The 14,227-nt window shown below is 59.2% G+C and overlaps 1 protein-coding gene across 1 annotated transcript; it reads left to right on the forward strand.

The window, feature by feature from the left end:
* The first annotated feature begins 1,036 nt into the window (after window positions 1-1,036).
* Window positions 1,037-10,479, forward strand: UBE2S (ubiquitin conjugating enzyme E2 S). Its single transcript, XM_038381192.2, has 4 exons — window positions 1,037-1,469; window positions 5,436-5,583; window positions 6,330-6,520; window positions 9,983-10,479. The coding sequence occupies exons 1-4, from the start codon at window positions 1,467-1,469 to the stop codon at window positions 10,283-10,285; spliced, it is 645 nt and encodes a 214-aa protein (XP_038237120.1). The 5' UTR covers window positions 1,037-1,466; the 3' UTR covers window positions 10,286-10,479.
* The last annotated feature ends 3,748 nt before the right edge of the window (window positions 10,480-14,227 follow it).

Here is a 14,227-nt window from a genome sequence, read left to right on the forward strand (position 1 = left end):
CCTCTGGGGCAGGATGTGGGGGCTGGGTATCCGGGGATCCCTCGCCCAGCCCTGGGATGTGGCCCCTCTGGGGTGGGACGTGGGGGCTGGTTATACAGGGGGACCCCACCCAGCACTGGGATGCGGCCCCTCTGGCGCAGGGCATGGGGGCTCAGTGTATGGGGACCCCCTGCCTGGCGCAGGACAGCAGCAGTTCTGCACCGGCCCGGCCCGGCGGGATGGAGCTGCCCAGCAGGGGACGTGGCCAGGCCCCTTGGCCCTGGAGCTGCTGGCCGGGGGTGCCCGAGGGCATTTTACGGGGCACCCCAAATACCAGGCCTTGGGCCTTATTAGTCTCAGAGAAGGGAGCACAGATGCCCCCACGCCGCCTGCCAAGGGTGCCTCCTCCCTGCTTCCCTGGCGGGGAATCTCCCTCCCTTCCTGGAGCACTACAGGGCTCATGACACACACACCCCCCTGAGGTGCCTCAGGAGGGCAGGGAAGGGGTCAGCCCCCCAGGCCTCACTGAGGTGGGATGCAGTCATTCCTTTATGTTAGGGTGACCCTAATTCTCCCCCTGCCCACAGCCCCAATTCCATGAGCTGATTGGCTGGTGTCATATTTGCATATTATATGAATATTTATAAGGCTATGATATGTATGGGAGTGGGTGTTCGCTCCTTTATCTCTAATTGGCTACTTGTGCTGCCATTTTCAACAAAAAAAGGGAAGTCCCGCCCCCACCTCTCAATTTTTTTTTTAAAAGGTCGCGCCCCTTTGTGGGAAGTGGCTCGTGTCCCACCTCCCCCGTCCGCACGTGCTTCTCAGCCCCCATTGGCTCCGGAGGCCGTCAATCCGGCATTTCAAATCGCTGCCCCGCCTCTCTCCCCGACCGTTAGGGGTAAACAACCCTGCGCTCCCTCTTCCCTCCTCCCTCCTGCCTCTCAAACCGCCGCCTCCACGCGTTCATATTCAAATCCCGCCAATCAGGCGACTGGCCCCGCCCCTCTCCCCCTTTCCCATTGGCTCCTGCCCGTCGCGGACATTCGTTGTCAACGTCCTCCCGGGGAAGGCAGGAGGGGGTTTCAAACCCCTCCGTTCCACCGGGCCTGATTGGGCGGCCGGGATTCGAAAGGGCGTGGTCGGCCCGGGCCAAAGGCTATAAAGTCCCTTGCTAGGCACTAGCCCAGCTCCAGTGAGGGTGGGAGGCGATTGGAGAGAAGCCAGGAGGGGGAATCCCTGCAAGGGAACAGCCCAGATTGGGGGGGCCAGGTAGAGGGAAAGGGGGGGAGCCTGATTGGCATAGGTGGGGAGGGGGGGGGCCTGGGAGGAGACCCTGCCTCTCCCCACCCTGCAAAGCAAAGGGGTGAGCTCTATAGGGTTGGGCCACCCTTTTAGGGCTGGGGGGGTAACCCCCAGATTTAGGGGGTGCCCTGCCTGTGCAGGGGGCACCTGGTCTCTGCTAACCTCAGGCCAGACCCACCGCCATGGTGAGTGGTTCTTGCTCCCTTGATCTCTGCTTTCCCCAGGCACCCACCAGGTTACGGGGTAGCAATTTTTTAGAGGGGTTTGACCTCATTTTGTGGGGGGTGCTTGCCTGAGCCCCCTTAATGGGGTGGGGCAGCTAGCAAGAGCTTATGGGGCAGGCAGCTCCATTATCGATAACAGCAGCTTTGGTTGGGTTTTTACTAGGACCTGGTTGCAATTCGGGGTAGGATGCACGAGGCATGGAAATTGGGGGGTGGATCCCATTAGCCCTTTAAGGTTAGGGGCCTAGCCTTGGGGGGCAACTGCATTTAGGGAGTCATTAGCCAAAAGCAATGGCTGTGTTTAGAAATAACAGGGGCCACAATTCTCTTAAGGTCCACTGGGTACATTTGGTGCTTTAGGAAGAATAGAACAAGCAGGTATTTAATGGGATGAGATTGGGGCATCTGGTTCTTGAAAGCTGTAGCCGGTGCTTATTTAAAAGGAAAGACTTTAATAGGCCCTAAACTTGGGGTAAAAGTTGACTTGATTTTTTGGTGTGCCTCATTTATTAAACAGCTGCTTTTTAAAAATGTAGGCGACAATTGGCTCCAATATTAGAGGGAGGTGAAAGATGGCTGCATGCTTTTATCGGTAAAGGCTGCCGTTTAAAAAAGTATATAGATTTAATCGGGTCTGACAGTCATCAGAGGTGGGTCTAATTTTTGCTGCTTCTTATTATCAATAATACTAAAAGCGGCTCCTAAGCTCTGTAGAGTTTTTTAAATCTCTGGGTAACCTGACAACCACGTGGCCTTTCAAAATATCTTCCCTGTTGGGTGCCGCTGTGGGAGCAAGAAATGGTGTTCTAATTTGCTTAGCTCTGTATTGCATGCTGTTTGTAAGGAGGATCTGAACGCGTGGCAGGTATGTATGTATCTGTGTGTCTTGTCTGCCTGGTGATGGTTCATCCCTGGAAAGGACTGGACAAAAAGCGATCTGCATGTATGAATTTCTTCTTCACAAGTCGGATGACTTACCAGATATATCACTTATTTTGGACAGTCAGGGATCTGCATGGATGGTTTTCTTATACAGGCCTCACAGTATCCTGGTGACTTGCCCTAGTGACTTTTGAGTGTCAAATTATAATTATTTTCATGATGGGTGTTTAAGATGGGGAGCGGGGGGGGGGGGGGGAAGCTAAGGGGCAAGAAGTTACTAGCCCAGCTGGTTGGTTTGAGGCAACTATAAACTGGGCTAGTTAGCCTTGTGGCTGCGCTAGTGGATTTTGATGCTGATCTTGCATGGTTTAAGAATACGTGGTAGAAAGTTTTTGGTGGCTGGCTGGCATGTGCCATGGGTCAGGCTGTCAGATTCTAGCGCAGGTACGAAGGATCTTGCACCTATATGGGTGCCAGGGATGCTCTTACTAGCCTGCATTTCAGATCATCTGCTTATTAACGTTCAGATTTTCTCCAGCCCAGATCTTGTTGCCAGCAAAGGCTGGGACTTTTCAAAAGCACTTTGTTTTTTTTTTGGATGCCTGATTTTTCTTTTTTACCTCCCCACAGGAAAACCAAGAGCCCCTTGGGGTGGGGGGGGGGGCCTCAAATCGGGCACCTCCTGATTGCTAGCCGCTTTTGAAAAGCCGCAGCCTAATTCTGAATAGGCCTCTGGTGTGAAACTGGCCCACAGAGAGTTGCTGTTACTAAAACGGTGTAGAGGTGGCTGCTGTGTAATTTCTTCCCTGGGCATAACCCTGTGGAGCAAATGCAGCATGCTTTCTAAAATGTCTGTGCAGCACCGCAGAGCCTCGGTGAGGAACGGTCTGCACCGGGTAATAATGGCTCAGCCAGGGCGGACAGTCACAGGCTGGCTTAGAAGAGTGCTTGGATTGCATATTTTTTATGTAGCTTCATCTCTGGATCCTTTGTCACCTGCCATGTAACGTGGCACAAAGATCTTTAAAGGATCCCCCTGTGTTTTATCGGCAGTAGGGCCTAGCGCCCGTGGGGTGCCAGGAATCCAGGCTGGGCGGGCTGATGGCTTTCGAGCATCGTGGGCCAGGATGGGGAGGTAAAATCTGCCTTCGGGAAGTCCTGTTTACAGGCCTGGCCTGCCTTGACCACACTCTCCTCCTTTAGCTAGAGCTTCCTGGCTTTGTAGCTCCTTTGTATTTACATTTTAGAGGCTGGATCAAGGAGGCTGCTTCTACCCAATCTGCTGCCTCCTATCCCAGGACACTCTTGCTGCTGGCTTCTTAGTTCCTCTCTTTGGAGGCCAATGCCATGTCCCAGGCTGGTTGTAAGAGGGTGGTGCGTGCGTGCGTGCGTGTGTGTGTGTGTAAACTGACTTGGTTTGAGATTGGGGGTAGGGAAGGTACTCGGGGTCCCCTTGAGCTGCTCTGGGACATTGAGCTGTAGTGTCTCTCTGGCCCTCGTGTGCTAATCCAGGAGTGCCCGTGAGTCATCCCCATCTGATGCTTGCTGGGCTGTCCTCTCTGGCATGACATGAGTTAGTGGGTCTCAATAGGCATCAAAAAACCAGGACCTTGGGGGGGTTACCCTGAACCCATAACTCTGGACAGCTGGCTGAGCACCCTTAAGGTTTCCCAGGGCAGCTGGATCTGAGACAGGGTTGAGGCTCGTGGCCTGCGGTGTGTGATCAGCAGACCTTGCTGTCTCGTCTGTCAAGATGCATCTGATCTCCTGGGATAGCCATTTGCCGGGGCTAAATCCGCACCTTCCCCTGGATCTGGGAATTGCAGTGGCTCTGGGGCTGGTTGTAGCTTCTCCTGAGGCTTGTCCCGGCTTGTGAAGCATCCCCTAAACACCGGCAGAGACCCTGAAAGGGCTGAAACCAGAATCCACCTCCCTTGAAAGCTCCCAGCATCTTCAGAGACCAGGCTTTGCCTTTGAAAACTGGGCCTTGAGGAATGCAAGTAGCAGGGCCTCCCCCCCCAAATATTATAGAGGGTCTTGAGTCCCTAGCACAGTGGGGGCCTCATCCTTGTTAGTATGTCTAACAAGAATGGGGTGGGAAGGCATCTTTGGATCTGTCTCTAGCTGGTCAATATCTTTGAAGGCCTCCCCCAACACTTAGCTGCTACAGGGTTTAAGGAGGAGGAGAGGCCTGCAGACTCAGGAAGATGCCGCTGCTTGATAAAGTGTGGGTGTGAAAAGCTGACCTGCAGCTCCCTAGAGAGTCTTTCTCTTGGGTCGGGGGGATTTTGCTCTGCCACCTCTGGGGATGAATCCAGAGAATCGGGTCCTAGCTGAGCCTCATGGACCAGCCTCGATAAAGCCAGTCTGTGTGTCTGGATGGTGCCTGCTGGTTTTGGGGGAGATCCCAAAACAAGGATTGAGGGAGGAGAAATCAGTGGGTGGCTGAAGCTGAAGGGCAGCCTCCCCTTTTAATCTCTCTGGGTTTCATCTTCGCCAGAACCACTCGTTTCCTATTCCCTGATCCTGTGACTCGGTCTTGGTGTGAACGGTGCTTCCCTGTTGCACCAAGTGGGACAGGAGGCTGAGTTAATGGGTGACCTAGAGGGGCCCTAAGACAGTTGGGGGGGGGGTGGGCACCGGAGCTGATTGTAGAGGCTCAAGTCTGCACTGCTCTTAATATGTAGGGATGCGAGATCTTGGGGCTCAAAGCCAACCTGACTGGGCAGAGAGAACGCTGGGAGGGGAGGCCTTGGGCCTGGAAGGGGGCAGCTTGGGGGGCTTCTTAGGGGGTGCTCTCCTCTCTCAGTGCTGACCCTAATGCCCCACTGTGCCTGTTCCTGGCATGCTTGGCCCCTAATGCTCCTGCTTTTCCTGAGCTCCCCTCCGCTTTCCAGGCCTGTGCAGGTCTGGAGTCCGTTGGGCACATCTGCCTGAGCGTAACTGCTGGGTCCTGCTGGCGGGGGGTGGGCAGAAGGTGGGGCTCCCCCCCCCGAGCAGGTTATCACTCAGTCTGTGATGTGCCCACGTCCCCCTCTCCTGCAGAACTCGAACGTGGAAAACCTGCCGCCTCACGTCATCCGGCTGGTCTACAAGGAGGTCTCCACCCTGACGTCGGACCCACCGGAGGGCATCAAGGTCTTCCCCAATGAGGAGGACATCACAGATGTCCAGGTCACCATCGAAGGACCCGGTGAGATGGGGGCGTGTGGCTAGTGGCTGCAAGGGGGCATGGTTTTTCCTCTGGGGCTTCCCCCCCCTTGCTAGCTGCCACCTCCCCCACTGTGTTTAATCCTTCTGCTCTTGCCTGAGGCTGGAGGAGTCAATCTCTGCCTGAAGAGGGCGCTGTGATCCCTGATTTGACCTCAGTGTAATGTTGGGGCTGCAGGGAGGGGGCTCAGTGGGGGCGCTGGGCTGCAGGGAGCCAGGGGTGGTGGCTCAGTGGGGGGGGCACTCTCTCCTTGCAGTCCCTGCTGACCCCCATGCAGTGCAGAAGGCAGCACCTCTGACCAGGACCTCCTCATGCTTGGAAGTGGATGTTCCCGAGATTTCCCAAGGTGCTGGCCATGGCCCCCAGCACCTGAGAACTGCTGGGGCAGGAAGTAGTTACTCTGCGGTGTCACTAGGAGACAGGATTCTGAACTTCCTGTCCTAAACTGTTGCTGGGTGACCATGCCGGGTGAGGCGCGCCCCCCCCACACACACCCTGCCCCCAGCTGCTTTCCCCTGGCACAGACAGGGCCTTCCTGGGCCACGGGGGGTCATTCATTGTGGTCCCTCCCCAGCCATGACTTGCTGTCATCTTCCCCTGCAGCCTGGCGCCCCCCTAGCCTTGTGGGGCTGTTCTGGGCGAGTTGGGGGTGGGGACATACCCCATGGAAGTGGGGGACCTGGCACATGGGAGTGGATCCTTTCTTACCTGCTCTGCTCCCTTGGCAGAGGGGACGCCCTACGCTGGGGGTGTCTTCCGCATGAAGCTCATCCTGGGCAAGGATTTCCCGGCTGCGCCGCCCAAGGGCTACTTCCTCACCAAGATCTTCCACCCCAACGTGGGGGCCAGCGGCGAGATCTGCGTCAACGTCCTCAAGAAAGACTGGAAGGCAGAGCTGGGCATTAAGCACGTGCTGCTGGTAAGCTGAGGGGCCAGCAGGGGGTGCTTTCCCCTGGCAGGCAGGGCTGGTACTAGGGGGAGCTGTGCTTTTGGGAGTTTCAGATGAGGGGAAAACCCCAGGCTCTGGGTACAAGGTCATCAAAGGGGAGCTGCAGGGGTCACCAAGCCCAGTATTTGCTAAGGCTGTTGAAGCAGCCTGTGGGAGGGAAGTGGGGATGCAGGGGCCGGGTATACAGGGACCCGTCACACAGCACTGAGACGCAGCCTCTCTGGGGTGGGATGCAAGGGCTGGGTATATGGGGACCCCTCACATGGTGCTGAGATGCAGCTGCTCTGGGGTGGGGCATGGGGGTTGGTTATACTAGTGCCCCTCACTTGTTGCTGAGCAGCAGCCCCTTCTGGGGTGGGGCATGGCACTGTTTAACACTGCACAGCAACCCTGGGTCAGGGCACTGTCTGAAGCTGCAGGGAACTTTGGAGGGCACAACTTGATCACCCCACAGGCCTCCCCCACCCCTTTCTCCCCCCAGAGATCTGATACACTGGTTTCCATCAGCGCAGTGCCCCCAGTGCCTGGTGTGTGCTACCCCAACTGTCTGTCCCCAAACTGGATCGGCCAGTATTGACAGCAGTGCCAGTCGGGTTAAATGTCCCACTGCCTGGCTGGGTGTTTTCCAAGCTCGGACGACTGGAGGCTTTAAAACTTCAAAGGGACCCTCTGTTTCAAACACTGCACGAGCTCACTGCATCCCCCAGGGCAATCCTTCCAGCCCCCTGCATTTCAGGGTCTCCTGCAGTCCCCCTCCCTCACATTGGGCACTCTGGGTGTCCCATTTCCCCCCATCGTCTCCCCCCCACCATCCTTTTCTTTCTGCCTGGCCGATTGCTCCTGCTTCCCGCCTGGGGAAATGGGCAGAGCCGAGTGAGGGGCCAGGAAGACGCCCATGTTTTCTCCCCTTCCCGTTTTCTAACTTCCTGCCAAAAAAGTCGGCTTCTAGCACATTAGATGTCTTCTCTGCCCCGCCCCCCCGGAGTCACGTCCACCTTTGCTCGTCTGTTTACACAAACGAACGACCGAAGACGCGCGCTCAGCGGGTTCCTGCCACTGTTATCTGAGCGCCTTGATATATTTACATCCTCAGCTAGGATGGTGGGAGAATGCTTCTATCCATGTATAACCCATCTGGTGGCTTGGCTGCATCCATGCTCTGGGGTTGGACTGGTGTAGCTCTGCTGGTAGTCTCTGCAGTGGAGAGACACCTTTAATCTGTGCCTCAGTTTCCCCTCATACAACAGTGATAGCTGCTCTGCCCTACCTCTCAGGCCGGCGCTAGGAGGATAAATCCAAAGGCTGAGGGGACCAGATGAGTCCCTGAAATAGTCTGGTCATAAGAAACCACTGTGGTTAAACTCTGCCTCGTGGGAGGGTGGATCCAGTGATCTGCTCGGAGCGAGCTGGGTTCTGTTCCTCGTGCTGCCTGTTGTCGCATCCTGTGGCCAGGCCTCAGTTTCCCCAGCTAGGGCTCCAGTGACAGGCCTGCCCCTACCCAGGAGAACGACCATGCTGGGGAGTTCAGTGAGCTGTTTGATCCGGGGATGGGGGTGGCCGGGATCTCTGTACAACCTGGAGCTGGAAAGCAAGGCAGGCCATGGGAATCCTGGCTTTCTGGAGCAGCTGTGGGTTGGATCCTGGGGGCTGCTCCTGGGTGGGAGGGTGGCCGGGCATGTGGGAACAGGGTTGTTTAGGCTGTGGATGCTTGATCTTTCTGTGCTTGATGGTCATATTTCCACAGGCTTGGACAGCCATGTGATGGGGTGGAAATGGCCCCCAGAATTTCCCCCCACTGCAGGGGGTGTGGCCAGGGTGCCCTGCATTGGGGCTATTCCTGGCCCCCCAGGGGCCATACTAGGATGGACTGTGTCTTTGAGCATCCCCGAGGCTGCCCCCACCCGGGTCCCGTTGGTGCTGGTGTGTGGATGGGCCCCCGGGACATGTGGAGCTCAGTCGGTGGTGCAGCCTGGGGCCGGGGCTGGTATGTGGATGCTGAGGTGGGAAGGAGAGGGCAAACAACCCAAAATCCCCTCCTGGGGGCTCCGTCCCCCTTTGTTGTCGCACTCTGCGACTGCCACGGTTCCCGCCCCAGAGGCAGTCGCATCTCGGCGCTGGGATGGGGGCAGGGTGACAGTGCTGCAGCAATGCCAGTTGTCCAGCCTATTGGGAGACTAGCTCAGGGCCCCTCGCCCCAGGCTTCTCCCCCCCCCACTGCTGGTCCCATGGCTGCCAGCAGCTTGAGGCTGCACCCTGCACATCAGGTCTGGAGGCCGCTGCGGGGGGCTGGGCGTTTGCTGCCCCTGCTTCCTGAAGGAAGGGCCAGAGTCTGCCTGTTGTGGGGCGCTGAGCGGCCCTGGTATGATGGGAAGGGGATGGGGGGCACATAGGCCCTGGCTTGGGAGGGGCTGTAGAACTGGTGGAAAGAGAAATGGGGGGCACTGCTGGGAGGATGGGGGCCCTGGTGTGGTGGGAGGTGGGAAATAGGTGATGGGGGGCCATGGGGTGGTGGGAGGAGGGGAATGGGGGGCACACAGGCAGGGGGTGGGGGATGGTTCACCAGGCATCCCAGGAATAGAGGGGGGGCAGGTGGCCCCCAGGGGATTGAGAGGGACAAGGAGGCAGTGGTGTGGCCCTGTGGAAGTACTAAAGGAGCAGCCCCTTTTTGGCCTGTATCCTCCCCGTGGGGTGGGGAGCATGCACATGTACAGCCCCTAGCGCAGCAGGGCCTGGCCTGGCTGGTTGATCTGCCCAGACTGGGCTGGTTGCCAGCTTCAACCTGCTGGCCCTCACCCACCCGTCGGCACCTTCCCTGCACAATCAACAGGGGCAGCAGAGTCCCTCAGGAGCCATGCGTCTCTGCTGTTCCTGTGGCTTTTGGCTTCCCCTTTCCTTGCGGGGGGGGAAGTGGGGCCCTGGAGAGGAAAGACCAAGCAGTCTTGCCTAAAGCTGCGCCCACTGGATTTGCCTTCCCTCCCGGAAGCCAGGGCCAATGCTGGATCCAGTCAACTGTGCATTCCTTCCCCAGCTTCTGCCCCCCAGCACTCCCCACAGAAACTGGGTCTCTAGCTGGCAGCTGGGACCCTTACCCAGGACCAAAACTGAAGGTCAGCGGCAACCAATGAGAAATTGCCATGTTGATTTTTTGCCTGCCTCAATTCTTGGGGTGCCTCAATGGAGCCTGGTTTTTGGGAGTGCCCCAGATCTCTAGGCACCTGGAAAGACTAGATCCGGAGGCAGGGGGGAGGCTTGATACTTGTCTGGCTGTGGTGGATGCCCGGGGGGCACCAGCCTTGTAATAAGCGGGACAAGCTGGACCAGACTGGAGGGAGCCCCATGGCACCTCAGCTTGTTGCCTTCCCTCAGGAATGAAGCGGGGGGGAGCCCCCGCTCAGCTTAACCCCATCCCCTCTCTGTGGCCCCCCCCCGCAGACCATCAAGTGCTTGCTGATCCACCCCAACCCTGAGTCGGCCCTGAACGAGGAAGCAGGGCGCCTCCTCCTGGAGAACTACGAGGAGTACGCCGCCCGGGCCCGCCTGCTGACGGAGATCCATGCCCAGCCCTCCAGCCTGCGGGGGGCCAGCAAGGATCCTGCTGACCCCTGCTCCTCCTCGGCCACTGCCCTGGCCCCCGGGGGCGAGGGCCCCATGGCCAAGAAACATGCCGGCGACAGGGACAAGAAACAGCTGGCGAAGAAGAAGACGGACAAAAAGCGGGCACTACGGCGGCTCTAGGGGTGCACGGGGCCTGGCACGAACCATGGACTAGTGGGGGGCGGGGGGGGTTGGGGAGATTCAGGCAGGGTTCTAATAAAACTGTCCCTTTTCCCAGCTTTTTGTTAAGACGCTTTGGTATTTTACCCTTTTTTCAATCTTAAGTTATTTAAGTTATAAAAAAAAAAAAAATCTATTAAAGGACTTTTTTTCTACTGAAGGGTTAATTTATTCCCTCAACCCTGGGGCATCCTTGATCCTTGGCACCCCCCTTCCCCCGGAAGGGGGGGGCAGTGCCTGGGTTGAGACCTGTTACAGGGATATGCCAGCATAGGTGTGAATCCAGCTACCAGGGGGGCAGAACTGCCCTCTATGTACAGAGAAAGTTTGAATCCACCTAATGCCATATAGTGTTCCTGGCTCCCTGCCTCCTGCTCTAACCACTAGATCCCACTCCCCTCCCAGAGCTGTGGGCTGACCCCCTTTCAACCTCAGAGGCTGAGGGCCCTGCTGCTGCTTGCATGCAGAAATGACTGATGGACGTAGGTGTTTTGGTGCAATCCTCCTTGCTTTAGCTGTTACGGGGGGGCTGGGATCCGGTTTTTCCAAATGCCCAAGATATCGACCCCTAAACACCCAGCGCCAACTTCCTCCAGCCAGCTCCCACTGGGCATGTCTACAGGGGAGGCCAGGGTGGGGTAGGTGGGGGTGTCTAAACAGCACACTCAGGCAAACTAATCTAAATTAAAGATGTGGGTTCATTAAACCTCTTTGTGGATGTTTATGTTGAACTCCTGTGACCTGAATTTGGTTTAGTTTAATTCCCGTTGGCAATGAAGTCAGATAAACCCCTCTACTTTAGTTCTAAGTCAGAGCGGCCGCCTCTGGCCCAAATGCAGTGTAAACGGTCAGTGGGAGGAACGGGCCTGTCTGTGCCTTGGCAGATGATGTGGCTCAGGTTCACTGCTCCAGCAATTCCCCTCCCGCAGCCGGGTACGAGGGCCATGCAGAGCTGTTGGCTGCATGTATCTCCTGCCCTGGTGTGGACGGGGCAATGGCACAGGACTTAACCGCTTTGAATCCAGAAGTGTAAGGCTGGCCTCGAAACCAGCTGGAGACAAAACAGGCTGCTCCCAGTGGTGGTGATAGGTCACCTCACCCTGCTGCTGGCTGCAGACCCTTAAACCAGAGCGGAAGCTCCAGGCACAGTGGTGCTGATTCCCTTTGCTCCTCACCCTGCTATCCTGCCATGGGTCTCTCCCCCCCCACACACCTCTGGCAGTACCCCTCAACCCTGACCTGCAGCCCCCTGCTAGCTCAGCCCTGACCCCCCTCCAGCTCTGCCAGTGCCCCTCACTGCTGACCTGCACCCCCTGCGTAGGGTGACCAGACAGGGAGTGTGAAAAATCAGGATGGCGTGGGGGGTAATAGGAGCCTATATAAGAAAAAGACCCCCAAATCAGGACTGTCTCTATAAAATCGGGACATCTGGTCACCCCACCCCTGTGATTTACTTCCGCTCAGCGTTGGTGTAGGGCTGAGGCGGTGGCTGCAGGTCTTTCAGCCCCCTGAGACTAATGTCCCCAAACCTCCTGACCCGCCCCAGGCCCTGGCTCTCCCAGGGGCAAGACACACCCCTGCCCTGCATGCCCAGCAGAGGGCCCCCGAACTGCAGCTGCTCAAATGCGTCCTGGGGGAGTCCCCAGTTGCTACCAGCCAGCAGGTAGCATCAGGGCTGGGCTAGCGGGGCTGTGGGCCGGGAGTGAGGGGCACCGGCAGAGCTGGAGGGAGCCCAGGGCCGGGCTAGCAGAGGGCTGTGGGCTGCGGGCCGGGGGTGAGGGGCATCGGCAGGGCTGGGGGGAGCCCAGGGCCGGGCTAGCAGGGGGCTGCGGGTCGGGAGTGAGGGGCACCGGCAGGGCTGGGGGGAGCCCAGGGCCGGGCTAGCAGGGGGCTGTGAGCCGGGAGTGAGGGGCACCGGCGGAGCTGGGGGGAGCCCAGGCCCGGGCTAGCGGGGGGCTGGGGGCTGCGGGCCGGGAGTGAGGGGCACCGGCAGAGCAGGGGGGAGCCCAGGGCCGGGCTAGCAGGGGGCTGCGGGTCGGGGGTGAGGGGCATCGGCAGAGCTGGGGGGAGCCCAGGGCCGGGCTAGCAGGGGGCTGTGGGTCGGGAGTGAGGGGCACCGGCAGGGCTGGGGGGAGCCCAGGGCCGGGCTAGCAGGGGGCTGCAGGTCGGGAGTGAGGTGCACCGGCAAGGCTGGGGGGAGCCCAGGGCCGGGCTAGCAGGGGGCTGCAGATCAGGAGTGAGGGGCCCTGGGTTCCCCCCCGCAAGATCTGCTGGTGCCCCCTCACTCCCGACCCACAGCCCACTGCTAGCCCAGCCCCGGCTCCCCCCCCAGCTCTGCAGGGGCGGGGTGGGTGAGTGAGTGCCAGGGTGGGAGGGCAGGGACCCTGGGAACAGGAAAGGTCCTTTGTAAACAGGGCTGGAGCCACAGGCTGGAAGGCCCATGGACCCCCCCCCTTTCCCCCCAGTCCTGGGAGAGAGACAGCCAAGGTGTTAACCCCTGCTCTGCCGGAGCCAGAGGCTCCCGGACTCCTGGGTTCTGCTGGATCGGGGCAGGGGAGCAGAGGGGCTTTGCCTTCCTGGGAATTTGCATTTTTGTGTGTCACCTCCCCCCCTCCCCCTGCTGGCTGGGCTGCTGCCCCCTGCCCATAGCTCTGCCCCATGAAGGTGGGCTGGGTGGGGCCCATCCTGTAATTCACACTCATCTTGCTGGGGGGGGGGCGGGCTCTGATGCCTGACTCCTGGGTGCATCTCCAGCAGGAGGCCCCAGAACTGCTCCACCCCCACAATGTCCCCCCCATCTCCTCAGAGACCCTCCTCTAGTGGACTGGGGCGGGGGGGGGGCGTTGTCTCAAATTCTGGGCCGGGGTATTGTGTGATGGAGGCACCTGGGAATTTAACTGAGACCCAGCAAAGGTCTCAGGGCTGCAGCTGGCAGCGCGGAGGGTTCCTGACACAGCATCCCTCACCCCCTGCCTGGAGCTCAAGGCCTGTGGGGCCGGGGTGGGGGCATCAGAGGGGTCAGGAGGGGTCACCGGGGTGTCGGCCAGCCCCCAGCTGTGCCAGGCAGTAGGTACCTGGTGCCCAGCCAGCACTGATGGGGGAGGGGGCAGCTGGGGGGAATCTCAGCCTAGGAGCGGGGAGGGGGGGTGAATGTATGGGGACAAGAGAAAGTGCGAGGGGGGTGCCCCATCTCCCTCCATCACTGCACCCCGATTACCCACTGCTGGGCAGATCCCTCTGGCTGGGCTAGCAGGTGAGGGGACAGATAGATTGATGGGGGGGTGGGATGAAGGCTGTGGTGGGAGGGAAGGGGACAGGGGGACCATATGGGAGAGCAGGGACAGCTGTACAGGAAGGGCAGGGGGGCCGTGGGGGAGGGGAGGGCAGGGGGTACTGTGGAGGGCAGGAGATCTTTGGGAATAGAGGGGGGCTGTGGGGCAGGGCAGGGCGGGGGGGTTATGTTTGCAGTGGGGAGAAATCCATTCTCCAGGGCACTGCCACCCCCCCCCTTCCCCCACATGCTTCCTCTAACCTCAGCTCCCTCCCCCCGCCCCAGCCCCCATGCGGGATGCAGATAAGCCGGGGGGCGCCGGGCACGTCCTGGGCCCAAGGCTGCGAACAATGCGCCGACCCGGCCGGAGCCCAGCCCGGGGCTGATAAGCTCTGGCTGTTTACACTCGGGACACTGAGATGGCAGCAATTGGGCGGGCGGCTCCCGCCTGGCCTGGCACGACACAGGGCCCTGACGCCCCAGAGCGGCCCTAGGGGGCGCTGCGCTCGGAGTGCGACTCAGTAAGGGGGCTCCCCGTACAACCAGCCCCCACACCCGCCCCAGACAGGGCCGCAGCAGCTGATCTACCCAGCTCCAAAGTGCTACCCTCCTCAGAAACCGTTATAACTAGC

This window comes from Dermochelys coriacea, chromosome 23, assembly GCF_009764565.3.
Source record: "Dermochelys coriacea isolate rDerCor1 chromosome 23, rDerCor1.pri.v4, whole genome shotgun sequence".
NCBI lineage: Eukaryota > Metazoa > Chordata > Testudines > Dermochelyidae > Dermochelys > Dermochelys coriacea.